At 37.3% G+C, this 27,562-nt stretch overlaps 2 protein-coding genes, 1 long non-coding RNA gene, 2 other non-coding genes and 1 pseudogene across 5 annotated transcripts; 2 read left to right on the top strand and 4 right to left on the bottom strand.

Annotated features, from left to right (window-relative positions):
- Positions 1–1,081: 1,081 nt before the first annotated feature.
- On the top strand, positions 1,082–4,271 carry LOC137934717 (uncharacterized). The gene is made up of 6 exons (XM_068779218.1): positions 1,082–1,355; positions 1,471–1,542; positions 2,478–2,594; positions 3,073–3,107; positions 3,846–3,946; positions 4,047–4,271. The coding sequence occupies exons 1-6, from the start codon at positions 1,252–1,254 to the stop codon at positions 4,128–4,130; spliced, it is 513 nt and encodes a 170-aa protein (XP_068635319.1). The 5' UTR covers positions 1,082–1,251; the 3' UTR covers positions 4,131–4,271.
- A 302-nt stretch (positions 4,272–4,573) lies between these two features.
- Positions 4,574–8,538, top strand: LOC137934322 (S-norcoclaurine synthase 1-like; annotated as a pseudogene).
- Positions 8,539–9,123: 585 nt separating this feature from the next.
- On the bottom strand, positions 9,124–9,204 carry LOC137935584 (small nucleolar RNA snoR14). The gene has a single exon (XR_011109285.1). It is a non-coding gene; the product is annotated as a small nucleolar RNA snoR14 (small nucleolar RNA).
- Positions 9,205–9,341: 137 nt separating this feature from the next.
- LOC137935581 (small nucleolar RNA U61) lies at positions 9,342–9,432 on the bottom strand. Its single transcript, XR_011109282.1, has one exon. It is a non-coding gene; the product is annotated as a small nucleolar RNA U61 (small nucleolar RNA).
- A 1,458-nt stretch (positions 9,433–10,890) lies between these two features.
- On the bottom strand, positions 10,891–11,222 carry LOC137935193 (uncharacterized). The gene is made up of 3 exons (XR_011109243.1): positions 11,166–11,222; positions 11,021–11,071; positions 10,891–10,921 (listed from the first exon to the last, which is right to left on the bottom strand). It is a non-coding gene; the product is annotated as an uncharacterized lncRNA (long non-coding RNA).
- A 1,301-nt stretch (positions 11,223–12,523) lies between these two features.
- On the bottom strand, positions 12,524–27,255 carry LOC137934608 (DNA mismatch repair protein MSH4). The gene is made up of 24 exons (XM_068779048.1): positions 27,125–27,255; positions 25,602–25,805; positions 25,490–25,525; positions 25,304–25,416; positions 24,875–24,920; positions 21,617–21,663; positions 21,373–21,480; positions 21,041–21,116; positions 20,092–20,164; positions 19,835–19,980; positions 18,284–18,369; positions 17,355–17,494; positions 17,147–17,286; positions 17,031–17,081; positions 16,722–16,785; positions 15,766–15,909; positions 15,613–15,680; positions 15,417–15,475; positions 15,066–15,222; positions 14,883–14,935; positions 14,683–14,781; positions 13,472–13,586; positions 13,273–13,395; positions 12,524–13,014 (listed from the first exon to the last, which is right to left on the bottom strand). Exons 1-24 carry the CDS (start codon positions 27,185–27,187, stop codon positions 12,844–12,846), a joined length of 2,382 nt encoding a protein of 793 aa, XP_068635149.1. The 5' UTR covers positions 27,188–27,255; the 3' UTR covers positions 12,524–12,843.
- Positions 27,256–27,562: the final 307 nt, after the last annotated feature.

Genomic DNA, 27,562 nt, shown 5'->3' with positions numbered 1-27,562 from the left:
GTACTCTCAAGAAATATTTTTCTCAAGAAAAAAATCCCTCTAGGATTTATGAACTTTATTCTAAATTTTATACTATGGAAAGAGGTGACAAACCACTTAAGAAGTTCGTGGGTGAACTAGAGGGTGTATGGCAACAAATTGTTAAGTTTCATCTAATTGATACTGATAGAGTTGCTCTAGAACAACTACAAGAAGAAGTTAAAGTCACTCAATTGTTGCATGTTATATGAAGCTGTATGAGCTTAGATATTGGCTAAGAATAAACAAGTCAACCTTTGAAGACGTTGTCGCTAGCCTTATGAGAGCAAAACCAGCAATTCATAGTGGTGGCAGTAAAATGGATAATTCAATTTTTGTTGTTAATAAAGCTCTGTATGGATCATTTGGTTGAGAAAGTAAATTTAGAGGTAGTGGTAGATATTCAAGAGGAAGTAGAAGAAGAGGTAGATCATATCGTGTGCCTTGTGCTCATTGTGGAAAAACAAATCACTTGTCTAATAAATGCTAGGAAAATTTTGTGAAACTTGCCTAGGTTGATCAAAGTCACTCAAGGTGTTAGCAACAAATTCTGAAGTGGTTACCATGAGTAAAGATAAAACTTCTATGCACAAATTTCTCTAGGGGTTAGACCCATGAGAAACACCATGAATTTCCACTAAATCCATGTTAAAAGACACCCACATGTGTAGAGGTGACGTGACCAGTAAATAATGAGAACTTCCATGGAGATGACATAAAATTATAATTATGCAAGCCGATATACGTCCTCTTATGTCTTTTTTCTCTTTTGAAGTATGTAACCCTAAAGGCATTATAGTCCTTATTAACACTTCCACACAACTATGGGTAGAGTATTCAAACCTCCTCCTCTTGGATCAAATTCGTCTTTACACCTTTCTTTTCCTCCTCTTTCTTTCCGTTAGTTTCTTCTATCCTCTCTCCTAAAAGCTAGAGTTTCCCTGTTCTCTCGTTCCCTTTAAATATCTTGTATTTATGTATTAACCCTATAAATCAATAATCTATGAGAGAGACTATAATGGATACTTAAATCACATAAACCACCTTTCAAAGATCAGCATAAGTAATTTCGTTTGGGCATTCTGTAAGAGGCCGAGGGCTATTCGCCCTTTTTATGCAAATATTTCTAAACAAAATAGTCTAGCAGTCTGATGTACCTCGTTGGAGTTGCACTGAATAGGAGATCGACGGGCTGAGTCGAGAACTGCACCGGCTTATCGAGAAAGAGAGGAAATGGCAGGAATCAGACAGAAAGCGGCGACGACGCTGCCTTTCCTTGTCAAATCCATCGGCAAAAGAGCCCCTCAAACCGTCAATCAACATCTTCCCTCTCTCAGGTCTTAATCGCCTTCGTCTTTTTTTTTTGTTCAGCCGCTTTTCCTTTCATAAATACACGTTTTCCTGAAAACGGCATCAAATTTCTATCTTCTAAACCAAAGGGTTTCATGTCAGGCGTGCGTTCTCTCTCTACGATCAGATTAATCTCATTAACAATGTGCCCGAGGATCAATTGCGTTTCCAAAGGTAACTTCTGCATTCTCTGTCTTTTTCATGATGTTTTTTTTTCTATTTAAATATTAAATCTACGAGTGAATGAATTCATCTTGAAATCACGGTGTTGAGTGGATGGAGAAAACTACAATTACAGTGTGGTTCGTTCTCTCTATTTGGAATTTATATCGCAGAAATAAACACTGCGGTCGTGATGTTTTAGGATGGAAACTTAGATAACACAAGGGAGGAGGTAGGGTAGCCATCTTTTTGTTGGAAATTGCTGCTAATTTAATTAGAGTCCAAAAATTTGGTGGTTTACATTATGCGAAATGGTAGGACGTGAGTTGTTCTAACTTTGCTACTATTACTGATTCTATTATGGTAAGAAGTTCAGACTAAAATTTACATTTTCTTATTAGCAATTTTTTTGCTTGATGGACAGATTCTTCATCTTGTATTAAAATTTTCTAGTGGGGTTGGTTTCCAGAAAAAATGTCCCGATGGAGATTGATATCAATTTTTCTCTCATTTCGAAATCTATTGACTCGCTTCCCATATTGTTGAATGAACTGATGCCAAGGAGTGGTTTTGCAATGTGATTGGTTAGTCATATTAGATAATACCACTGCCTTTTTCCTGTTTGATCACAAGATTGAGTTGGAATCAATATTGCAATTTCTTTAAAAGATAAAATTAGATTGTGGAGATTTGTTTGGAAATTGAATGGTGTTTTACAACTATTATACATTTTCTGCAAGCCCTGAACTGTAGGATCTTTGGAACTCTCTCTTTCTATGTATATTTACAGTTTGAGAATATCTCCTGTCTCTAACAAACTCCTCTTGGATGTCCTATGAAAAATATTTTGTAATCTATGTTAGTAACCTCCATACTATGCTTATTTTTTTTTCACTCACTTTTTCTCAGTTCTGATACATCTTTACTTGCTTTGTGCTTTTCTTTAGCTTCACAGATACAGGATTTACTGTAAGCGGTGTCAATTATGAAGGTAGCTTGCTTATTATTGACAAGTTACTCATGTCCTGGAGTCCCAAAATTTTTTCAGAAATTACTCCAGATAGGTAAATTGTTGCTTTATAACTTCTTTCTGTGATTTTTATCTATAACTGAAACCTGTTTCTTGCAGAACTTTTTTCTTCTGTATAAAATGCAAATTTATTCAGAACTGAAACCTGTTTTATGTAGAACTTTGTGACAAGCGTCTTGAGTATGTTCTTTTGCACTTTTAATTGGAAAAGGACTTGGGAGGTCAGTTAAATAAACTGGATTATCAAGCTTCTAAGTCCCCCAAGGAATGTGTAAGAAGGTTTGAAAGTTGGCTAGGGCTATAAAGAACTCTGAAAAACGGATGATTCAGTACTGTGATTGGAAACCCTTTCTGTCACTTGAATCATCTCGTACATCTCATGCTAAAGCATATGTGGAATAGAGTTCTAAAAAAATTGGTCATATTTTCTTTGTAACTGTTCAGTCATCCACTGACAGGTTAGTGGTAACATCTTATTTCTCTGACTGTTGGTTTTCTGAATGTTGCTGCAGTTTATCCATATTTAAACTTGTGCGACCAGTACCAGGTGAGAACTAACTTTCTAGGTGGCCAAGTATGATATCATATTTGAGTAAGAATATTCATCTTCTGAGATGCTTGGCTTCTAATTTAAGTTCCATTTCCAAATTGCTAATATGGCCTACATGTTTCATTTTTCTAAAATCAATAACATATGTCCTCTTAAAAAAATAGAAACAGAAACTACGGGGTTAAAGTGATAGCATGGTTTGGTTGGTTTTTGCAGTTCTTTTCTTGGGTTAAGAGTATACAGGAATTTTTCTTTTTTAAGGAAGAAATTGTCGAAACTTTATTTTGAATACTCTTCCTTTCTTCATCCATATATTTGCCTTAAGAACCATAGGTATTGTTCGAAATCCCTATACGCAATTGAAAGAAAAATAGTGGCATTGCATCTTACCAGAATAGTACACTTTATGTAGTGTATTAGTGACTCTCTAATACTAACTGCTCTTCTCTGGAGAAGTCGTATGTTGCTGTTGTTGCCTTCATCCTAATTGAACTCAAAACTTGGAGTCGAATGAGCCCTGATGGTTAAGGAGCAGTTGCAACTCCTTAAATAAAGTGACTCGAGGAAGAGATGAAATCCTAATCTCAGAGTGATTATTGAGATGATAATAAGATCATTTTCTTGGTTGGGCAGCAAATAGCATAATTCTATTTTTCACTGGTGTGCTTTTTTCCCCCTTTTTGGAGTGAATTCACACAAAATTTTGATGTCCTTTTTACAAGTCATTATTTGCAGAGATACTGATTCTTGGCTGTGGAAGACAAATTGAAATAGTGGATCCTGAGTTAAGACACTTCATTCGCTCTACCGGCATGAAATTGGAAGTACTTGACTCGGTATATCTTCTATAATGGCTCCTTTGCCACTCTTGTCCTTCACTGTCTGCTCCATTTCCATGCTGTGCTCATGTTTTCCTTTGTTTCTCTTATTTAACAGAGAAATGCAGCATCTACCTTCAATATATTGAATGAGGAAGGAAGGGTCGTTGCAGCTGCTGTCCTCCCATACGGTAGTTCTTAGCAAACATGCCTGGAAATATCTTTTCGGAATGCTGTAACAACTGATGCAAAGACGAGATTAAATCCATTCCATCCTTGCGTTTGAATCATACTGTTTTCCAGATAAGGATTATGGTTTATAATAATTTTTAAGTTGGTCCCATCCAATGTTTCTAATAATTTTTTTTTCTTTTCTCTTTCTTCTCTTCACTGTCTGTGTTCCAAACCCAGCTTTACAGAAGGCTCTTATTATTGATTAGACAGGGGCTCTGGATAACTCTTGTGAGTGTATCCTTAGCTATTTGTCTCATATCATATTTTTCTTTTCATCAAAACACTTGCCCTTTTTTTTTATTTGAACTTCCACAGCTAATCTTTCATTACATTTGACTCATAGTGATGTTTAATGTTAAAAAACAAATATGAAAGAGTCTTAGCTATATGTCAGATATCTGCCCTTAAGCCATGAATTCGAAGTGCTTTCCATCTATGACATCCGCCATATTAATTATTTCTTGTGAGACTATCCTGAAGGTTGAATGATCGATCATTTTTTAGGTTAGAGGTAAATAAAAACAACTGTCATGTAACCAAAGAGGGATTTGATGAAAACAATTAGAGTAAAAACAAATCAAACTCGTTTGCAACACGGAGCTTCGGGGGTTCTCTCCCCGTTGAGAACGTCCAGCAACTTGCTTCTGACAACTTGGATCGAGTTCCAGAGCGATACGTCCGGCCCGAACTGAAACATGATCTCGTCTCCGATAACAGGCAACAGGAAATTCCAGTTATTGACCTCAGTAGACTCCTGGACTCGCGATTCTCTCAGGAAGAGAAAAATAAGCTTCTTGCAGCTTGTTAAGACTGGGGATTCTTTCAGGTTCGTCGTTTTCATTTCTGGTTATCGGCATAAGATTATGTTTGAGCGACGATTTCGATGCCGATTTCTGCAGTTGGTTAATCATGGGGTAAGCAGCGAGCTCATAAGAGAAATGAAAAGCGTCGTAGAGGAATTCTTCAAGCTGCCATTAGAGGAAAAGAAGGTTTATTCTCAGCCGCCCGACAGTCTTGAAGGGTATGGACAGGCCTTTGTCGTGACCGAGGAGCAGGAGCTCGATTGGGGAGACATGCTCTTCCTTCTTCCGCAACCAATCCCACAGGGGTGGCATCGAGCCGAGCCGAGCCCGAACCTGCCTATGTTCGAGTCGAACTTGATTTAAATATTTCGAGCCTAGCTTCAAGCCGAGCTCGAGCCTCAACATGCATTTCAAACTTTTCAAAAAATATATGTCGAATAAAATGTATATAAAATTATGCATACATTTTATATAAAATTGGGCATGACCTCTACATAAAATTGGGCATAACTTATATATATAATATGTGTATAAGATTGGGCATAACCTCTACTTAAAATTGAGCATCATCTATATATATAATACTTGTATAAAATTTGGCATGACCTTTACTTAAAATTGGGCATAATCAATATACATAATACCTGCATAAACACTCCATAAAATTGTTTATACATTCCATAAACACTTCATGAAATTGTTTATACACTCTATAAAATAATCTAAACACTCCATACACTGCATAACATTATAAATAAACTCCATACAATAATCAAACACAACAAAATTAAATAAAATATCACTATCAATTTACAATCACCCAAATAAAAACTATAAATTCTTTAAATAAAATCATATTACTATTACATACTTACTAGAAAATTACAAGAAATATTTTAAATTTTTCTTAGGAAAATTAAATGGACTTCTTATTGCCTTTTATAAGGAAATAAATAAAAATTAATAATTAATCTAATATATTATTATACTTATCGATAAAATTTTAATCACATAAAATGTCAAACACAAAATTACTATGAAAATTGCGTCATGCTCAAAGTATTTTATCATCAACTGTCAAATACTTATTCAAAATTTTTCTATATGGTTTTCTAAACCATCTTGGCAAGAAAATCTTACTTGAAAAATTATAGGATTTTTTAAAAAGAATTTATAATTAGAAAAATATTTTGAAAAAATTCGAGGCACTAATGGTCCCTATATTTCTATTAAAAATATTTTTTCAACATTTATTGAAAAAACTAGTCTCTGGAAACGTATTTCTACTAAAATATTTTTTCAATTTATTTAAGAGCCATGAGGAAGGGACAGAGTTTTTTTTTTTTTCCTTGTTTATGATCTCGTACGTAGGGGTGGCTTTGAATAAATTATATATAAAATTATGCATACATTTTTAAAAAATATAATGATAGGGGAGGTTCAGGTTTGAATTTCAATAATTGATTAAAATGCACCAATATTAATATTTTTTACTCCAATTGTTGTCTAGCTTGTTTTGTAATTTTTGAATTTGGCCATAATTTATTATGGCCTCCTTAGTGGCCCTAGATAAAAATTTATATTCTAGGAAAAACTAAAAATATTTTTCCTATGATACATATTCCAAAAAAAACCCGTTAAATAAAATCTTATTACTATTAGTGACTTATTAGAAAATTATAGGAAATATTTTAAAATTTTCTTAGGAAAGTTATTGTCTCTTCTAGGGAAATAAATAAAAATTAATAATCAATCTAATATATTATTATACTTATCGATAAATTTTTAATTAAATAAAATATCAAACACAAAATTGCAATGAAAATTATTTCATGCTAAAAGTATTACAGCATCAACTGTTAAATACTTATTCAAAAATTTTCTATACAGTTTTCTACCCCATCTTGGTATAAAAAATCTTACTTTGAAAATTATATGATTTTTAATAAAAAATTTCAATTAGAAAAATGTTTAAAAAAACATGAGACACTAATAGTTTATAGAAAATTATTTCTATAAAATTTATTTTTAATTTTTTCCAGAGGAAAAAGTTTTTTTTTTATTTTATGATCTCGCACGTGCGAAATCGCACGTGCGAGATCATCTTCTCGCGAGGAAGGGGGAGATTATTTCTCCCCTGTTCTGGTTTTCCGCCGAGACGACCCCGAGGGAAGGGGCTTACGGCGCCGGGGAGGATTTATCGTCGGAGATGACGGCCACGACGGAGTCGGCGGTGACGGATACAGAGGCGACGGCGAGGAGAGGAAGAAATCGAACGGACTGACACAGAGGCGGCCGGTGAGCAGCTGCGACGGCGGTATAGACGCCGGAGAACAGCTACGACGGCGGCGGCAACAACTGATGGGAGGGGTCGGCGGTGACGGGGGGGGGGGAGGAAAAAATTTTCCCCCCCTCGCTCTCGCTCCCACTCCCGCTCCCCCGCTCGCGATCCCGTACCGATTCATGCCGATCCGACTCATTTCGAGCCGGCTCGCGAGCCAACGAACCGAACCTAGCTTCGGTCGAGCTCGGCTCGTTAAGGTAAACGAGCCGATTTCGGTGTTCGAGCTCGGCTCGAGTTCGAAAAATGACGAATCGAACCGAGCCGATACCGAGCCGAACCGAGCCGGCTCGAAGCCACCCCCTACCCACATAGAAACATGAAACTCTGGCCGACCAACCCCACTGAACAGAACGCTACCTTACCGTTGTTCGCAATCAATTAATCATTTTGATGTGATAAATTTCTTGAACTTCAATTCAAACCTTTTCTACCCTGATAATGATTGTGACAGAGAAACACTAGACAAATACTCGGAAGAAATTGAAAAGGGTGCAACTCTGTCTGCTGGGACTAATCGCCAGCAACCTGGGTTTTGATCCGAATAAGCTCACAGACATGTTCAAGGAAGAAATACAAGAGTGAGCATGAACTACTACCCTCCATGCCCAGAAGCTGAGAAGGTTCTTGGACTCTCTCCCCACTCCGATGCCACCGGCCTCACCCTCCTCCAAGCAAACCAGGTTCAGGGATTACAAATAAGGAATAGTGGTGAATGGGTCTCAGTCAGACCCCTCACAGGTGGATTTGTCGTCAACATCGGTGATATACTTGAGGTAACAAATAGTAGATCTTGATTATCTTCTTCTTCTCGAGGAATAATAGTTATTCCAACTGTGTGTATCTGCTTTTGCAGGTATTAAGCAATGGAAGATACAAAAGCATAGAGCATCGAGCTATTATAAACAGCGAGAAGGAACGCATCTCCATTGCCGGATTCCACAGTCCAAATATTGGGGCAACGATTGGCCCAATGGAGAGATGGTGACAGAGAAGGAGAAAAATGCACTGAGCCAAAGGATCAGCCATGAAGATTTTGTGAGACTAGTTGTAGCCAGTAAACTTGATGGGAAGAACCTCTTAGAGCTGATGAAGCTGGAGACTAGCTGACCAATTTTAATGGGATTCTGTCAATCCTCACCGATGGAACAGAATCAATTTATTAAGTCTATCCACATTAAAGCCTCATAGTTGATTAGATTTCCTTTCTCTACTAAACAGGCTCAGGCCTCTTCTCCCTTGTATCCAATGTCAAATTCTTTTCAAATCTAAGATGCAACCTTGATAACAGCTGCTGTGATTGCCAAACCAGTAACAACCGGCATGGGTCACCCTCAAATGAGATTTTGATAATTCCCCATCACGAACTAGGAACAGAACACCATGGACAGCTCTTATTTTTTTGTGATTACAGTCCCCAACACTGTAAATAGCACTTTTGAGATTGCATCCAGTGAGTTAAATGCAGGGAAAATAACATCATTTTGCCTTTAGCCTTGTGCATTACCAGTAAGGCGTGTTTACTTGAATAACTACGTTCAATTGCTAATGAGAAAAGTTCATTAGCATTGCCATTTTTTTCTTATTATTAACAATTTTACAAGCTTTCCGGAAGATTTGAAAAAGAGAATCTTTACATATCTGGTTTAAATTTGTCAAAAACTGAAATTGCTCACACAGTACACCTAGACGGTACAGGGGAAAACGGAGAAAATGGGGAAAAAAGTATAGATACAAGCCAGCCTACATGGTGTTTTTGAAAACAAATTTATCAAATCGAAACTTGAAAGCTCATCTCGCTGGAATGCTTATGGGGAGCAATCAGAACCTGTCGGGATTCAAGAGTAACATCATATAAATCAGTGGATTGACAGACATGAATTATATCATCACCTCGCTCCCCATCACTTGCAACATCATTTAAAAACCAAAAAAACAATAGCAAATAAAAAAGCCAAAGAGCAAAACGCCATTCAAACCAATACAATCAAGAGCGATTAAAGAAGGGATGCAAGAACAGAAAGGGAAAATAATGCCGCTCAGAACTTCTTAGAGGGTTGTGTTACCATCACGGAAAACTCCTGAGAGTCTTTCATCTGGTACACGAGAGATATTCCTCATAGCGATCAAAACAAAACGGACCAGAAAACAATCCTAAAGCTAGATAAAGCAAGGAGAGAAACACCACATCTTACCGCCGCTCAGAAGCTCAAGGAGTAATAGAGGGGAATCATAATGAGAATGGAGGGTAAGGGAGCAATATATAGACGTGACGAGAGGGAGGAAGCGGCCGAGTGAGAGAAACCCTAATTCTAGTGAATATCAGCGTTTTCCCGACCAGTGAGAACCAACCCGTTTGTAAAAGATCAAGCCCAACCGTCTGTAAATGTAGCCCATTTGTAAAAGGTAAAGCCTAGCCGTTTCTAAAAGGGCCGACCAGTATGTAAAAGGTAAAGCCCAGCCGTTTCTAAAAGGGGCGACATGTTTGTAAAAGGCCAAACCCAGCCGTTTCTAAAAGGGCCGACTCATTACTAAAAGGTTAAGCCCAGCAGTTTCTAAAAGGGCCAACCCGTTTGTAAAAGGGAAGCCCATCCGTATAATGGGCCAACTCGTTTGTAAAATGTAAAGCCTAGCCGTTTGTAAATGGGCCGACTCGTTTGTAAAAGGTCAGGCCCATCCGTCTGTAAATATAACCCATTTGTAAAAGTCAAGCCCAGCCGTTTCTAAAAGGGCCGAACAGTATGTAAAAGGTCCAGCCAAACGGGCTGGCCAGTTTGTAATAGGTGAAGCCCAACCGTCTGTAAATGGGCTGACCCGTTAGTAAAAGGTCAAGCCCAACCGTCTCTAAATGGGCTGGCTCGTTTGTAAAAGATCAAGCCCAACCGTCTGTAAATGTAGGCCATTTGTAAAAGGTAATGCCCAGCTGTTTCTAAAAGGGCCGAACAGTATGTAAAAGGTCAAGCCCAACCGTTTCTAAAAGGGCCGATCTGTTTGTCAAATGTCAAGCCCAGACGTTTCTAAAAGGGCCAACCCGTTTGTAAAAGGGAAGCCCATCCATATAATAGGCCAACTCTTTTGTAAAAGGTAAAGCCCAGCCGTTTCTAAATGGGCAGACTCGTTTGTAAAAGGTCAAACCCAGACGTTTGTAAATGGGCCGACTCGTTTGTAAAAGGTCAGGCCTAGCTATTTCTAAAATGGCAGCTCTAGCCCAGCCTTCTAAAAGGGCCGACCCGTTTGTAAAAGGTTTTCTAAAAGGGCCGACCCGTTGTTTTAGTCCATTAAGAAGAGATGCACTTCGTGGAGAGATGGTATTTCTTCAACTCTTTTGGTCCAAAAAATATCATCAAACTAGATAAATTTTTACAAAACCATGCAGACGCTTTTGACACTCTTCTTTCCCAACATGGCTTCTTCTTCCCTGCCTCTATCGCCATTGTTTATACACAACATGGCTTCTTCACTAGAATGCTTACTGCATCGATTTATTCTGTGGGGGACTGCCTCCCGTACTTTGAATCGGTTTTCATAAAATGAAAACCCATAATATCTCTGTATTCCCCTGTTCCGAGACAGCGAGAACAGTAGTCGAGGCCACTCCCTCCACAAATCCTGCACCTGAGAGAGAAGATGGAATGTCATAATTTTGGCTGGGAGATGGGAAAGCTAGGATACGATAAGCAGACGAGATCAGAATAGCAGGAAATGAGGCTTCACCATTTTGGCCATTCTCCTTTGGGGAGCATAATCTGTTCGACGCAGTTCGTCCTGCCTGTAAAAATTCACCGTCAGCATAGAGGATGAGGTGGATGAGGTGGATATTGTAGTCGATAGGGATAAGAACACACAGAAAGGGAGAAACCTTTTCCACAACAGTCGCGGCAATCTACTCTTCCACTTCCCCTGCAAACCACACAGGATGGCTGTGGTCTTCTCTTTTCTTCTTTCCGAACATTTGACTTCAATGCCACAGCTAAAACAGTCAGGATCGTCTAAGCACGAAAGCAGCAAACAGAATGACAGAAATCTAACCCAACAACACCGTTTGGGGACGTAAACTAGATGCCTCGATTCACGAAACTAGAGCCTAATACGACTGCTAATCGATCCAAGGCGTTAAAATCAGGGTTTCTAAGTAAAATCAATGCATCTCTGATGAGGGATTCCGCTAACAAACTTTAAACCAAGTGCAATTCAAGTAAGTTCGAAGAAAAAATCACCATGAAGGAGCTAAAGCATCGCTGCATTTGGAAACGCTTTTTATCTATAAATTACCCCTTTTTATCACTCAGCAAGCGGGTCTCTCGATATCCATAAGCATCAAAGAAGAAGGCCCTCCTAATTTATAATGTTCACAATCCAAGAACAGACAGCAGTAATGTCAATCTATAACAAAAACAGACGTAATAATAGTCTACCCCAACCCATCAGACACCTTAATTTAGTTTAGGGTTCGCAAATCAATCTCTGTGCAAGAAGTTTATTCAGAACCCACAATCCAGACACCTCTTCCACCCATCAGGTGTCAAAGTTGGGTTTAGGGGTCAGCACTTCCAGTAGTAAAAAAAAATGGGGTTGCAGGATGGTCAATGTAAAGTAGAGAAAAGATTGAACTAACCTCTGTTCTGACTATCCACGTCGATCTGGAAACAGCGAAACGCGCTGAAGGTTTAGAGGGCGGGGGGAAATTGTCCGGCGGAACTTGGTGGAATTTGCAGGCGGGGGAGGGCAGACTCGCGGCACCCATCAGCCCTCAGCTTCGGCGGGCAAATTGGCTCAAACTACGGCCTTTGGCAAGCCGATAACAAGTTCGTCGATGGCATTTTTGGATTCACAACCGGAGGTAGCCGGTAGGGTTTTGCTTCCACTCTGTTGGACAATTCTATTTGCGAGTGCACTAATCGTTTCTTCTCCGAATGTTAATTAGAATCATAAAACATAAAAGGTACACTTCTCCCTAAACTAGGCCCTTTTTGTTTGATAAACTGGTAAGATATAATAATCACTTCAAGTATACGAATCTGAGGTTAAGCTGCCGTCTTCCATGGCCTATTAAATAGGATAGGCAAAGCAATGGCACGGGTAATTAGGTAAATATTTCTAGGGAAGAAATACTCCACCTCAACTATATTACCGGTCCTTTCTCAAGTACAAGGTCAGCAAATTTACTCTTTTTCCTTATGAAACATGACTAACCATTTTATCTTACTCTATGCTCCACCAGTCAACACTTAATACAGTAAAGAATGAAATTCTCTTTTTTTTTTCTTTTCTTTTTTAGGCCCTGAGAGATAGAATTGCAGCATCCGCCTAGCTCTTTCCCTCTTTCTGCTCTAATCAACTTTTTTTTTCTTTTTTGTCAAGGAATGACCAAATTTTTGCCTCCATTTAACACAGGAAACTATGTTAACTAACTGCCATGAAAAAAAAAAAAAAAAAACTGTGAGTGACGTTGACTGCCCCAAATCGTCCACGTTATATGTACAGTTTTGGATGTAAATTCCTGCCGTTCTCCTATTCACTTGCAGGTGATGGCCCTCTTAGCCAACAAGATTACCCTCAATGTAGCTCTCTTTGAGATTTTGTAGTGCTCTCCGGATTCCATCCTCATCTTGGTTGGAGTATTTTAAGCATATCAGCCTCTGGGCTACACGGTAAGCCATGTGGATTGGATGATACTGAGAGCAGTTGATTTTCAACCTCTTCTCTTCCTACAAAACCACAGTAGAAAATTCAATAAATGTTAGCACCTAGAACCTCACAACAAAACTATAACCAGAGGTCCTGAGCATCTCAGTAATAAACTACTAGTAGAATCAGCTTATGTAAAATGCAGTAAATAACATTCAAAACAAGATTTCCAATTTTATCTGTTTCAGAGAATCTAGATTTATAATGTCAAGGACATCTTTGAATTTTTGTTGTGACAAGAAAGATCCAGTTTTAGCAGCGAGTTGATATGAGCTCACCGTTTCCATTATTCTGGCTGTGATGCTCTTTGCTGACTCTATTACTGAACTTGGAAGTCCCGCAACTCCAGCTAACAGGAGGCCATAGTGTGGCACATGTTGGAGGCCATCCTTCAAATGAAACTGATGGAAAATGATTAAAAATATCAGCTATGATGTGTAAGTCAAGAAATGATATCCTTTAAATTATAGAACCAACCTTGAAATTTAGACGGTTGTTTTTGACATCTACTTGAAAATGGAGAATCTTTACATTAGGGTATATGCTTGCTAATTCTGAGAGGTTCTCCATATGTGTTGCAAATATAGTATACCTGAGGACCATGAAATTCAACACTCAGGGTGCCATAAGAAAAGTTAGCTACCAAGGATTATGGTCAGTAGCTATGATGACTAATCATAGAACCAAGCTATGGTGTTAACAACATCAGAATGACAGAAAAATAAATCACAAAGTTGTTAAGGACCCGGGAGATGAGACATGCTTTTATTCTATCTTTTTATTGCATTTACCAGCTAATTTGTTAGAAGGCGCATATGTGGAACTAGATGCACCTAGAAAATTTGTTATCTTACGAGCTATGATGACTCATCCCGTTCATGGTGCAGCCTCCCATTGATCGCCAATTGTTGTAGTCAACACTGGGAGATGTCGAACGAACAGACAAACAGGTAAGTTGATCTTTCTACCTCTTTTTTTTTTCTTTTTATATTTCCCTCCTCAACCTCTAATCTTCCTTCCCGGATGCTGGAAACACTCAATTAACTGAGTCTCGTTGTAGAAGAGAGGATAGCAGGATGAATAGGTACATCTTAGGTCTTCTTCTGTTCTTCTTTGTTCAATTTTTTCAGTGAGAGAACACTTATCAATTATCACTGCTTGATTTCTTCTACTCTCTTCCTCCCACTGATGGTTACAGTCGTTACATAGCCGGCTGACAGAGGAATCAACCCAGCAGCATGAAGAAAGAAAAAGAGGAGTCGAACCTAAAACACAGAAAGTTTTGGAAGAAAAACAAAGGAGTTTACCCCTCAGTAGGAATCGACCCCATCAGGCAAGAAGAAAGAAAAAAAAGGAGTTAGTCCTTATCCTAAAGCAACAAACAGTAGGTTTGTCTCAGCTCAAGCTTGAACTTAATAAATGTTGCTCGAGCCCAAGCTCAAGCTTAGGTCCCTGAAGTCGAGCCAAGCTCGAACCTTCATAGGTTCAAGCTCGGCTCAGCTCGATGCCACCCCTACACAGCCATCATGTAGACTCTTATCCATTAATGCAAAGGTTACTCTTGTTATGGTGTAGTAGTGTTTCTAAGTATGAGACTTCATTGGATATGCTGGATAAAAGATGCAAGTTGCTTCATTGCTATCTATTTTCACTACGAGTTCAAAGATATCAGCATCCTGAAAAATTACGCTTTGAGTGCCAACAAGTGCTCGCAACAGCTCCATGCAATTGCAAACCCATCACGAGATGAAGTTGCTCGACCAAGTTCATCCATGACAATGAGGCTCCTGTGCTCAAAATAAAGTGTCTTTATGGTTCAGTATTTTGGAAAAGCATACTCTGCATAACCTCCTGAAAAGAAAGGAACACCGGATTGAGGATGTATTACCTAGGGGAAACATTCTGCATGAGGAAAGCTGTCTCCCTCATCTCTGTCATAAACTGCAAAGGTAGAAGCATATGTGTAGAGTAGTAATTATATCCAGCAAGTGAAAATGAGGTCCTGACAGAGTGAAAAATCAAATTTGCAATTAAATTTCCTTCGATAAAGAGTTTGCAGATTTATTCTTACAGTGCTAGAGTTGGACTCCAGACTGTCTCCCATTCCTATCCTTGTAAATATACGATCAACTACTCTTAGAGATGCAAAACAGGCTGGAATGTAGCAACCAATCTGAGCAAGGATGACAATAAGACATACTTGTTGAAGATAAGTACTTTTTCCACTCCTGACAGTATTCGAATAAAGTTGTTATGAGAAAAAGAAAACAGAATGCAAATAGCAATTAAAAGTCACACAAAGCATAATAACATGCAGAAAGTCATAGCCAGATATGACTTTTTTCACTTGTTGCAAAGAGACTTGCCCATTTCAAGTGCATGTTATGTCAAAATAAATGAGTATATGGGAAAAGATTCGTACATGTTTGGTCCCATGATGATTGCCATGTTGCAAGCCTCAGAAAGGAAGAGATTATTTGGCTGCAAGAGCCAAGTCACAGATAAATATCTGGAAGCAGTGATGATTGAACATTTTGGAACTGGAAGGCTGTATAAAAACAACTGGTTCAAACAGAATATCCAACGCATATTTTAGTGAACCAAGAAAAAAAACCTACAACAAAGTCACTGTGGATGTTTTCCAGAATTGGATGCCTTCCAGCATCAATCGCCATTGGTCCATTCTCTATACATCAATGTAGTAAACACCCAATTAATAGCCTATAAAATAAAGAATGAGTTATGGGAAATATTTAGATATTAGTAAGCACCCGTAAACTCTGGTCTTGTATATCCATCAACTGGCTTCAAGGATATTGTGTGTGCAAAAGAATTCACAATCATATCTAGAAGACATAAGACCTCCGCAAGCAGCGTTAGTGAAGAAACATCCTCTCGTATGGCATCAATTAGTCCTGTATTTTGAATTGGATAGAGGTAAAAAAAATTAAAGAAGTAGCAAAGGCTGGAGCAAAGCCACCAAAAATGAAACAGTAGTACATCATGAAACTAGCATTCCCAATTATGACTGCATAGAAACATTGAAAAGAACTGCTGTAACTATTTCTAGAATTTTCAATTTTCTGTAATATCCAGCTTAATTTACTCCATATAGCTCCATTCAAACAAGTCACAGTTTGAATTTTATAAAAATATTGTTAGAAAATATATCCAGGGGTATTTTGGACATTTTAGCATCCAGGGGGTATTTTGGTCATTTCACCACCTCCATGTTTTAATTTTTATATGTAATATTTTTCTATGTATTGAGTTATGTTAGTGGTTAAATTTTCATGTACATAGGATACATAGTTAGGGAGATATAAAGAGAATAGGCTTTATTAAGTGTATAGGGGCATTTTTGTAATTCTATCCTAAACCTATTATTTAAGAGAGCTGGGGGTTGTGCACAACCCCCAACGAGCCTTCTTTGAATCTTCTCCCTTTCTCTCTCTTTTATTTCTCTCTTTCTTTCTCTTCCTATCAATTTTCTCCTCTTCCACCACCAAAATCCTTACTTTGATCAAATATCAATTATAATATTGTGCTTGAAAGTGTCGACTCTCAAAGCTTAAGTTATGCTTATAGTTAAGGTCTTTATTTGATAGTTGTCAGTATGATCAGATGAAGCATCTATGTAATTCAAGGGAGTAAATGTACAGGTAAACACTAAGTTTAGGCCAAGACAAATACAGTGCTCAGGGGAGGTAAGAGATTCCTAATCTACCTTCCAAGCAAAGTTCGGTTCTCACATAGCACTCTGCAGCCGCAGACTTATTCCTAACATTCAACTGTTAAATTTACAAGAAACGAATCAAGAGAAGAAAAAGGTGATGCAAATGACACAAGATAAATGATGTCATAAGTCACAAATATTAAGCTAAAAGACACATAACTACTTCTTCAAAAAACCAGGTCATGGTTTCTTATTCTAAGTGGTTAAAATAGACAGTAACACATGTACAAAATCAAAAACCAAGAACATCAGGAACTGAATCCATAAACTAAAAATACCAAGAAAATTTAAGAAACTCACAGAAGCAAGTTCAAGAGTTGAGCAGCGAATGTTCTTCCCTTGTTTTACAACCTGAATATTTCACCTTTAAGTAAGTTCTAGCTGGAGTGACAAAAAAAAAAAAAGAAACTTTGTACCTGAATGAATTTATCAGGAAGCTTTCCTTTAACATCCTTCTCTGGGATGCTGAAACAGAAACCCTGTCTGCTGTTAAAGGGCATTTTCAAATTTTGAAGCTTGAATTCTTCACGGTACTTGCTTGCAAGATTATAAATTGCTGCAACAAAAAGGCTGGTCAGAGTTCAAAAATTATAATTTCTCTATCACAATGAAGATTTAGAGCACCTTCACTAGTATCACAAAAGGTTCTTCGTGCAACATCCAGCATTCCATCCACTCCAGCCTTGATAGCAAAGCACTGTTGAGTACGTGCAACAAAAGGAACCCTTGCATGAAGCACATCATCCTCAACCACCTCTTCTAATCTAAAAGAAAATAAAGCTCCTGAATTTTTGTTCCATGGAAATGACTAAAGATCATAATATTAAGTTTGGTGTCCTAAATTTCACACGTGATATTGAATCTGGATGAAATTTTGCTTTCACATGTTCATGCAAAGTATGGAGTCTCAGCTAAACAGTATGAGTTTTAACTTGCTATTTCCGATAACAGTGTCACAGTTAAATGTAAAAAAGAACTAATTTCAAGTGTGAGGTTCTAAATTTTAGTCAACCTATTGAATTTGGATGAATATTTTGCTTTTCATGTACTCATGACAAGTCATGTTTCAAACACAGGCAGAAACATTAACATCAACAAGGAAGTCATCTTACTAGACTTGGTACTTCATGTTAGTTGTTTCAAATTTCTAAAATTATGAAAGGCACAAGAAACTGAAGAGCAATTTCTCAGAAAAGAACGAGTGCTCAAAGACATGCAGAAACAAACCCAAGTGAAGGTGAAATCTTGAATAAAATATGTTAATCACATGGTCATCCATTTGAAACTTTCAATTTTTTCTATTTGAAGATTCAGTCATCCATCTATGGACTTAACTAGTAAGCTCTTCACAAAGGAAATTTCAGCAAAGCCATGGCTAGAACATAGGCCACCATACATCATTGTCCAGAATTTAACGAAGCTGGCGCATGTCACTGCTTAAAATACTGATTAACAAACCTTTATAGCAGCATAGAATGAAACCAATTTTCCAGAAACTATTCAGCCAAATATAAATTATATAGATAAATTAAACCAGAAAGATAAAATGGTACCTTTTCCTTATGATTGTATATTTTTCATTTTCACAGATTGACTGGTAAATATTGCAGAGAAGTAAACTTCTTGCATTCTTAAGCACCTGAAATTAATCGAAGATATTCACCGTTAAGATTAAAGAAAGTCTTTAGAAGTCATACTAGCAATGATAATGTAAAATTCCAGATTTTGGTGAAGGAAGAGGAGAAAATTGAGAGAAAAATAGAAAGGAGAAGAAGAAATTTCTGAAGAGCCTGAAAGACTTCGTTGGGAACTTTGCACAAATTCTCAGACTTATTAAATAGGTGTTTTGAGTTACAAATTACAAAAATGCCCCTATACACTTAATAAACCTTAATCTCCTTATATGTCCCTAACTACACATCCTATGAACATGAAAATTTAACCACTGATATAATTTAACATGCAGAACAAGATTACATAAAGAAAATAAACCACTAAAGTAGTAACATGACCAAAATACCCTGGATGTATTTCTAACACCCCCTCAAGTTGGAGCCTATATATCCAGGAGTCCCAGCTTGTTGCATAATGATATAGATTCTTTCTTGCCACGACATTGGTGAAGACATCTCCCAACTAATATCCAGATTGAACAAACAAAGTCAATACCTCCTTTTTCATCACAGCATCTCGAATGAAGTGGCAATCCATTTCTATATGTTTAGTCCTCTCATGGAAAACTGGATTACTTGCAACAAAAATCGCAAGCATCAAAGAAAACCTCTATCTTCATATGATTGTTAGGTCTAAAGAAAAGACCTTTTCCTGGTGCTCCTTTCAAATACCTCAAAATTCTTTGTGTAGCTTCTAAGTGTACTTCTGAGGACGTTCCATAAATCGGCTCACTACACTTACTACAAAAGAAATGTTAGTTCTAGTAACTGTTGCATAAATTAACTTTCCCACTAACCTCAAATACTGTTTTCTGTCATTTAATTCATCATTCTACTCCTCATGGAGATCATGTCCCACTTCCATTGGGGTATCAGTTGGCTTGATTCCCAACAAACCATACCCTTGAAACATATCTGTGATCATGTCCCTCATTCTGCTTAACAAACCCTGTAGTTTTTCTCCTTCCAGCAGGTCGTCTTCTTAAAAAATGGCAAGAATCTATAGTAGAATGCTTCCAACAATGATCTACTGCTCTAATACCATGAAAAATTTTAAATTTGGGTGAAGGAAGAGGAGAAAATTGAGAGAATAAGGAAAGGAAAAGAAAAAATTTCTGAAGAGCCTGAAAGGCTTCATTGGGAACTGTGGACGAATTCCCAGACTTCTTAAATAGGTGTTTTGAGTTAAAATTACAAAAATGCCCTTATACACTTCATAAACCTTAATCTCCTTATATCTCCCTAACTACATATCCTATGTACATGAAAATTTAACCACTAATATAATTTAACATGTAGAACAATATTACATAAATAAAAATAACCACTGAAGTGGTAAAATGACCAAAATACTCCTAGAGAGTAAAATGACCAAAATACCCCTGTATGTATTTTCTAGCAGATAAACTAAGAGAAAGTTCATCCTTATACCTTTAAAAGTAAGGGAAGGGCTTCCAGCACTGTTTTGAGAAGGATAATGCTCGCAATCAGGACTTGGCTTTTCTTAGCATCTGGAGGCCCCAAAACTTCATTTGTAACCTTTTTCTTCTTGAAGCAAAAGTGACAGAGTACCCGGTCTGTATGATATGCAAGATTAGTTATTTTCTCAAAGATTACATTCAGAAGATAACCATTAGATCTATAAAGCATGTTAACTGACACAAGACATAAAACAGTATCATGCTCACCTGTTTCTTTGGGAAACTTGCGAAGAACCTGTGAAAGCCCAAAGAACATCTCCTCATTGCTCATCAACTCATCCTGAACGGAGTTGCCAAAAGGTATAAAGTAAATTATATGCAATCAAGAAGTAAAAACTCATTTATTTGGAAAGCATACTCCAGTAAAAGTTATAAAAAGATGCAATTGTCAGAAGTTATCTGATTAAGTAGCTAACACAATATATTGCCTATTTCCCTTCTAGGACTTAAATGTACAACATAACATGAATGAGAAAAACAGGATACACTTCAAAAAATATAAATATCCGGAAAAACAAGATAGACAGAGCAAATATAAAGATCCAGATTTTATATTTAAGTCATTTCCAACAATCAAGTCCCTTCAATGTCTTATTGTTAGAGACCTCTCTTTTAAAGTTCCCTTCTTCTTGCCTTTTGGCTTTATAAAATTGTGCATTTTACCCCAAAAATAAAATAAAGTCAATCACATAGGAGCTCAAAAAACGTGGAACCCAATTGTTAGCTTCAAATATGTTAAAAGTTTAAACATGCATGGTTCTAGCCCTTCACCAGTGGGTTCAAAGATAATATATATTCAACAGGCACTGAGCCAGAGATATATTTCCAAGCTATGTAAGAACTAGCACTGAGCCACTGAACTTGAATCAGTAAACATTTGTGGACTCTAAAAATACAACTAAAGCAGAAAGCTGCAATCTATGAATCAATATAAATTTGTGGAATCTACAGATACAAATAAAGCAGAAAACTGTAACAGTTCAACTTTGTGTTTAAAAATTTGGACTCAGGTCAGCCTTGTTAATGGCTTAGAATATTCAAAACCCATGTATTAGCTGACTAACTGTGACACATCTACAAGCATCTTCGTGGAACAGGACTGAAATTATACAGCTGCCGACAAGTGGATTTAAAAAGAAAAAGGATAAGCACTAACCAAGCAGTCTAAGCGGGCATTAATAGTCTCAATATCCTTCAGAGGCTGCAATAAGTTAGCCCGAAGAAGTCTAGTCCTGGGCAAAGCATTCATATAGAGAAACCAACATGAGAAGAACAAGTGCTTTACAATAGACTTGACTGTAGTAGAAATACAAAGGCGCATATAACACTTTAGAAATTTCAAAAATCCAAATAAAGATCCCTATAAGGATATCTAAATGAGAAGATAATATCAAAGAATTTGACACCAATGTTCAAATTCCGACAATAATGAAGAATAAAAATCAACAGAAATATTGCAATAACTGGCTATTGAGATCCTCAGCATACCCCCCTACAGTTTTTGTCGTCTTTAACATTTGCAATAAACTTCTCTTTTTATTGGTAGAGCCCCAGCAAGCAGAACATAGTGGCTCAATTATCTCCAGGTTTTGAACGCTGAAGTGCAAATTCTAAGTGTAAGATTAGTCGTAAATAATAGAAAAAAAGATAAAAAATAAATCCACATAAAAAAGCTCAATGAATCACCAGGTTGGTAGGCCTTAATGAGTAAAGTGTGATTGCTCAGGAATACCTTGTAGCATCAATGTTCATATGGTCAAAAGAGCCATTGAAAGTTACCTGGCAGGTATTATAACAAATTAATTTGGGAGTGAATGTTAATAAGCAATAGTCCAAGAACAGGTAATAGTCTGCAAAGGAACATGCTACAATGAACATAGCACAGACAGCACAGAAACTGAAAGCTTCAAAACTCTAGCTCTAGCTCTAAAACTGCATCTCTCTCAAAAACAATATCATGGAGAGCCTACAAATACAATCAAGTTAGCAATTATGAAAGTGAAATAAAATCCCAGAAGAAACATCTAAGAACCAATTTGGTGGGGACACCAATATGCCCATCGGGCCCCAGTGGACCCAGCAATTATGGTTCAAATTATTTTATAATTCCTTTTATTTTTAGTTTATCTTTCCTGATTTTACTGGATTCGATCAGATAGTGATCTTATCTATTTTGAATTTTAAATTTCAATTTTAGTCATTTATAGGTTGTAACATGTTGAAAGTAGCTTTGAAGATGAATTAATAAAATCTTCATGTTTTGGTCTCGCCCTTTCTCCCTCCCTCTTCTTCTTCTTCTTCCCCTTCCTCTTCTTTCTTCTCTATTCTTTTTCTAAATCATTCTTCTCAATTCTCCTATTCTCATCCCAAATTCTCCTTTCTTCCTCTCTATTTTCTTCCTTTCTCTTTCTAATTCCTCCAATTAACCGACATTCGGATATGACAATTAAAATTCGTGCCTCATCCCCCATCACAATTACAAGAATAATTTAAAACAAAAAGGGGACCTTCAACAATATGCTCAATCATATTATAAACTATTACCAATTATACTTGTTAATAATACTCCAACATGAATCAAAGTAGATAGACCCTATTATTACTTGGACCTTCAACCAACTTTAACATAGTATCAAAGAGGCTACGTGTACATGGACATCCATCCATAATTATCCAAATGTACAAGTCACAAAGATGGCCCACACAAGCGGGAGTGTCGAGAATAGTCCCACTTGGATCCAATATTAGAAAGAGGCCTCCCAATGTCAGCTAGTCATTTTAGGATTGACATTGACCTATGTTAAGGAATAGTCCCACATGGATTAATGAGTACAAAGATCTTGAGTTTATTAGTTGGGAAAAAGGCTTCCTATGTTGACTAGTCATTTTGGGATGAGCCTTGGACCCAACTTCACATGGTATCAAAGCAGGTACTCATATGTGGGTCTCCACCTAAATTATCCATTTGAAGAGCTACAAAAGAGGGCCTACACCTAAATTATCCACTTGTAGAGCCACAAAAAAAGAAGGTCTACACCTAAATTATCCACTTTAGAGCCACAAAAGAGGGCCTACACCAAAATTATCCACTTGTAAAACCACAAAAGAGGGCCTACATGTGAGGGGGGGTGTTAAGGAATAGTCCTACATGGATTAGTAAGTACAAAGATCTTGAGTTTATTAGTTTGGAAATAGACTTCCTAAGTAGGCTAGTCATTTTGGGATGGGCCTTGGACCCAACATAACAAACTTTAATAAAACTACTTAACATTCCGTGACATTCAACCAATATATTTTTTTTCATTATATGAGCATTAGAGTGGGTTAAAGTCCTACATCTATGTTTATTACAGCTAAAGAAGTTGGTAGGTTTATAAATTCGGTAACATGCCTCTTAAGATTGCTGGTCATTTTGGGATGCAATTAAGCCCAACTTAACAAGGCATCAGAACTAGGTCCAGGCCCAATCTGTGATCCGTGTGTGGCACCCATATCCCAAGTCTGTCTATCTTATCCATTACATGCCCAGTCTATGTAATCCAAGTCCCAGACACATATGACTGTCTATTCTAATGGGTCTAGTTGTGAGAATGGTGGTCAAGTGGAAGTCCCACGTCAAGTATAACTTGGGATCTTGTAGGGCTTATAAGTACAGTAATAGACCTCCTAAGGTGGCTAGTAATCATATAATGGAAGCAGACCCGAATAGACAAAACAAATTGTTGATAGACAACAAGAACTAGGATTACTAGACATAATTTTCACAATTTAATATCCACTAAACTCTCCCTTTATAAGGGAAAAAGATGATAGGAGCAGTAGTAACTGCAGAACTAGATGGGAAAGAAAAATATATAAAGGGCAATGTTAAAATTTGAGTTTGGACAAAGTTATAAATCAGAAGATATAACTCAGAGGATTAAATAAAGATTTATTGGCTTCTCAATTTTCTCGGCTGTTTATTTTGGTGCGAGATAAGAATCTTACAGTAGCTAACTCACTGTCATGTCAAGGAGTTCAAAGTTGGCATTAAAAGTTCAGAGGGCATCTTCGAGATGTTGAAGTGCCTGAATTGGGGCACTTATTACAGTTAATGGATTCTGCGTTTCTGAAAGGTTTTGAAGCTGAAATTCCTATATGGAGTTTGGAGTATTCGGGCAGATTTACAGCAACTTCATTATAATTTTTTGGCTGCTGCTTCTCACTTTAGTGATCGGTCATTGATTCCTCATTTTTGGACATTATTTGGTCCTCCAAAAGTTCTTCTTTTCATTTGGGTTGCAGCTCATGGGAGAATTTTGACATGATGAAAAGGCCAAGTGGGGGACATATAATAGTTTGTGCAAGTTCTGTGGTGACCAGGTGGAATCAGCTAATCATATCCTTCTTCATTGCTCTTTTAGCCAGCCGGTTTGAGGATACTTTTTCAGAAAAATTGGGGTTTCCACTTGTTTCCCCACAGCAGAGGAGTTTGTTTCTCAATATTCTTCTGGGCTTTTCTGTAAAGAAGGCAAAACATTCTGGCATATTTCTGTTGCTGCAGTATTGTGGAGCCTTTGGGAGGAGAGAAATTCAAGGACATTCAATGATGTGCGACAATCTGAAGGGGGTGTCATTGAGTGTGTTGTTCACTCCATTCTCTCATCCCTCATTCCTTATACAGTCATCTCTTGGTGTTCTGGGGATTCCACAGCTACTTGGAAGTCTTCAGACTTTCTATGATGAGAAAATGCAGTTGAGTGAAGGCTTATCTGCTTTTCGGCATCATGTCTTAAGATCAGTAAACGATGTTGTTGATGGTTTAGCTAAATCAAGTGTAACGAGGACTAGTTTATTTCTTGGATAATCCTTCTCCAATGGGGCTTGAGGGATTTCCCCTCCCCCTCGTTTGTAGTTTTCTTGTTATTTAATGAAGCAACATATTCAAAAATAAATAAATAAAGACTTCTTAGAAATAAAAGCCACATGATTTATACAAAGAAAATCATACCGACAAAGAGTGGTTTGTTATGATGACCCCTTTCTCTGTTTCTGTCCTACAAATGAACAATCAAAAGCTGTAGTTAATCGATTCTAGATTTAATCATCAACACTTATAGAGATGTTGCAAGAAAGAAAATCTTAGGCGTGGAGCTCAAACAGTTCTTTATAAAATTAGAGGCCTCCAAAAATGAAAAACAGAAGGAAAAGTGTCCATCAAGATTATTAGTATAGTTGTACCAAAAGAAAAATATGAATTGGATTCCAACATGACTATAAATAAATACTTCCTGCAGGAAATGTGTGACAATGTGCATATTTTACTCATCATGCCCTAAGAATGCTTTGCTGTTACACTTAAGAAAAGCAATAAAATTTTACAAAGACATAATTGTCCAATCAATTGCAAAATTTATAAAAAAATTTCATAGACAGGTACCATTTTATAGTGGCAGCAGCAGCAGCCAAGCAGAGATAATATTGCTTGTAATAGGTGTCCAAGCCAAGAGCAGATGGCTCCCTGACAGCAAGATTTTTAACCAGCATAGCACCCTATATATGAATAGAAGAACAGAGTAAGACAGCGGCTTTTTCTATTCCGGAAAAGAGAGGGTTCTGCTAGAACCTTGGTATCGTCAAAGCAGCCGCGCGCCATTGTAACCTGCACAATTTCTCCATGCTTAAAAATACAGGAGATCACATTTGAGATAAACAAGGACATAGTTAAGAATCAAAACCTTCTTTGATGATGTGTAATATCTATCTACAAGATCCGATACTCCTATAGCACCATCTGGTGCTGACTTGTTTGGTGCAACAATGATGACTATGGGATCATAAAAATGCAGCAATGTTTTGGTATTCTGATATGAACTGCTTGTTTCAATGTATTGAGAGAGTTCCAGCGTGGCTGACCTCAAACAGAAAGCTGCAACCCCAACCTGCATGGAGTTACAATTAACATCTATAATGTGGTCTTTGGATCACCCAGACCGTTTCAACAATTTAAGACTTGCATAAGATGGTTGTAGACAAAAAGAACAGAACAAACAATGTAGGAAAAGTTACATAAATTTCCCCAACTGAAATGAAGGTAAAGTCCACCAACCAATGAAAATGGCAAAAGAAACACAAAACAGAAATACCAAATATCAAATTAATGTAAAAATATTTACTCAATAAGGCTTACAATTTGCAAGCTATGCCATTTTGATCTCTTAAATAGTGATGATAAAAATTCGCATTCAAGAATCAGAAAATTTCTCAACCCCAAAGAAAAGAGTTATTATACGGAGTAAGAGATAGTGGACTACTAAAAGCAAAATCAAGACCATCCTATGTTTGAAAGGTGGAAACTCGTAATAAAAAAATTGGCAGTGGAAAGGATGAAGACTGACAAATGTTTCTCATCTTCTCATGCTTAGAGCACATGCGTACTGCAGATGGAAACTGCACTTTCAAATTTTGAAACTGTCAAACGACTCAGAAGGTTAAAGTTGACACTCCAAATACCATTTAAGAATTATATAAACCAAAAAAAATATACACAATACATTTAGTTTTTAATCTTTTTTCAAGCTGTTACTGTTACGAAGTTGAATACTAAAATATGAAGAGCAGGAGAGGTTGCATTCAGTCTAACAAGAAGGACATCAATGAGCTACTACTGGAGATGAATCGCTATGTTTGCTTTTTCAGGTTCTTATATGTTCATGTACGTTTAAGTGTTGGAGTTTAAAAGTATATCATCAGGTCCATTTTTCGATAGCTTCGTAAAGTTAACAGATGAACAGCCATACCGATGCTTCCTATCTGCAAGAAAAAGGATAACGGTGGCTAGTGGTAGAAGAGATGAGCTCATATTCAGCGAGGAAAAACTTCCTAATAATTCATAGCAGATCCGGCAAACAACTAACACAAAATAAGTACAGTATACGAAAATGAAAACTCGAATTAAATTTTCGGATCCGACAGCAGCTCCTCTTATGTAACAGCAGAACAGTGGAACTCTGACTATAAAATTTGGTACGAATTTGAAGGAGGATCACCATTATCCAGCTTCGATGGGATCGAAAGACTAATACCTCACAAGACACTAATCTAAATCAAACATCAGACCAATGAGATAGAAAATAACAACTAAAGCTCATTAAATTCGAGTAGTATATCGAAATCAAACTAGCTAGAAATTTCAGATATTTGAAAAGCGCCACAACTTAGAATTGTAGAAGATATAAGGAAGGAAATGACGAGAGAGTACCTCCTTTGCTCGATTCTGGATCAATCCAATTACGAAACTCGACTTGTCTCCTTCCTCGTCCATTTTTCTGACAGTCGAGAGAAAGAAAGATCACGGCACCAAATTCATTTGCAATGCGGCGCGCAAAGTAGGAGCATGTTATAATTTTTAAATGAAAACAATTAGAAGCGTACTGAATTACTATTTTAGCCTTACGGCGTGTTGCGGCCTCTAAGTTACCTTTCATGCTCCTGCGAGTCCTGCCGTTGGGAACGTGCCGAACGGCGGGGAGAAGCCTTCTTTTAGCCCGGACATATGAATTATACAGTGTGGACCCCGTTGAACCGGGCAAGGTGGCTCTCGAGTCTCGACCCAAAGCCAAAGGGAAATGGCCGTGAACTCTTGTACATTTAAACCTCCGAAACGAAACTGTTTGGATCAAAAACAGGGGACAGGCGA

This window comes from Aristolochia californica, unplaced genomic scaffold, assembly GCF_029961685.1.
Source record: "Aristolochia californica isolate CCGP_79_NKW_82.1479 unplaced genomic scaffold, dmAriCali1.0.hap1 SCAF_6, whole genome shotgun sequence".
NCBI classification, from domain to species: Eukaryota; Viridiplantae; Streptophyta; class Magnoliopsida; order Piperales; family Aristolochiaceae; genus Aristolochia; species Aristolochia californica.
This window is presented reverse-complemented; position numbering and strand designations above follow the sequence as displayed.

Excerpts from the sequence above, each read along its gene's own strand:
- LOC137934608 (XM_068779048.1), bottom strand. The coding sequence starts at position 27,187 with ATGGACGAGGAAGGAGACAAGTCGAGTTTCGTAATTGGATTGATCCAG. Across the intron at positions 25,806-27,124 it reads TCCAGAATCGAGCAAAGGAG|GTTGGGGTTGCAGCTTTCTG; the intron begins GTACTCTCTCGT and ends AACTCCATGCAG. Across the intron at positions 13,015-13,272 it reads CAGCCAGAATAATGGAAACG|GAAGAGAAGAGGTTGAAAAT; the intron begins GTGAGCTCATAT and ends GTGGTTTTGTAG.
- LOC137934717 (XM_068779218.1), top strand. The coding sequence starts at position 1,252 with ATGGCAGGAATCAGACAGAAAGCGGCGACGACGCTGCCTTTCCTTGTC. Across the intron at positions 1,543-2,477 it reads GATCAATTGCGTTTCCAAAG|CTTCACAGATACAGGATTTA; the intron begins GTAACTTCTGCA and ends GCTTTTCTTTAG. Across the intron at positions 3,108-3,845 it reads ACTTGTGCGACCAGTACCAG|AGATACTGATTCTTGGCTGT; the intron begins GTGAGAACTAAC and ends CATTATTTGCAG.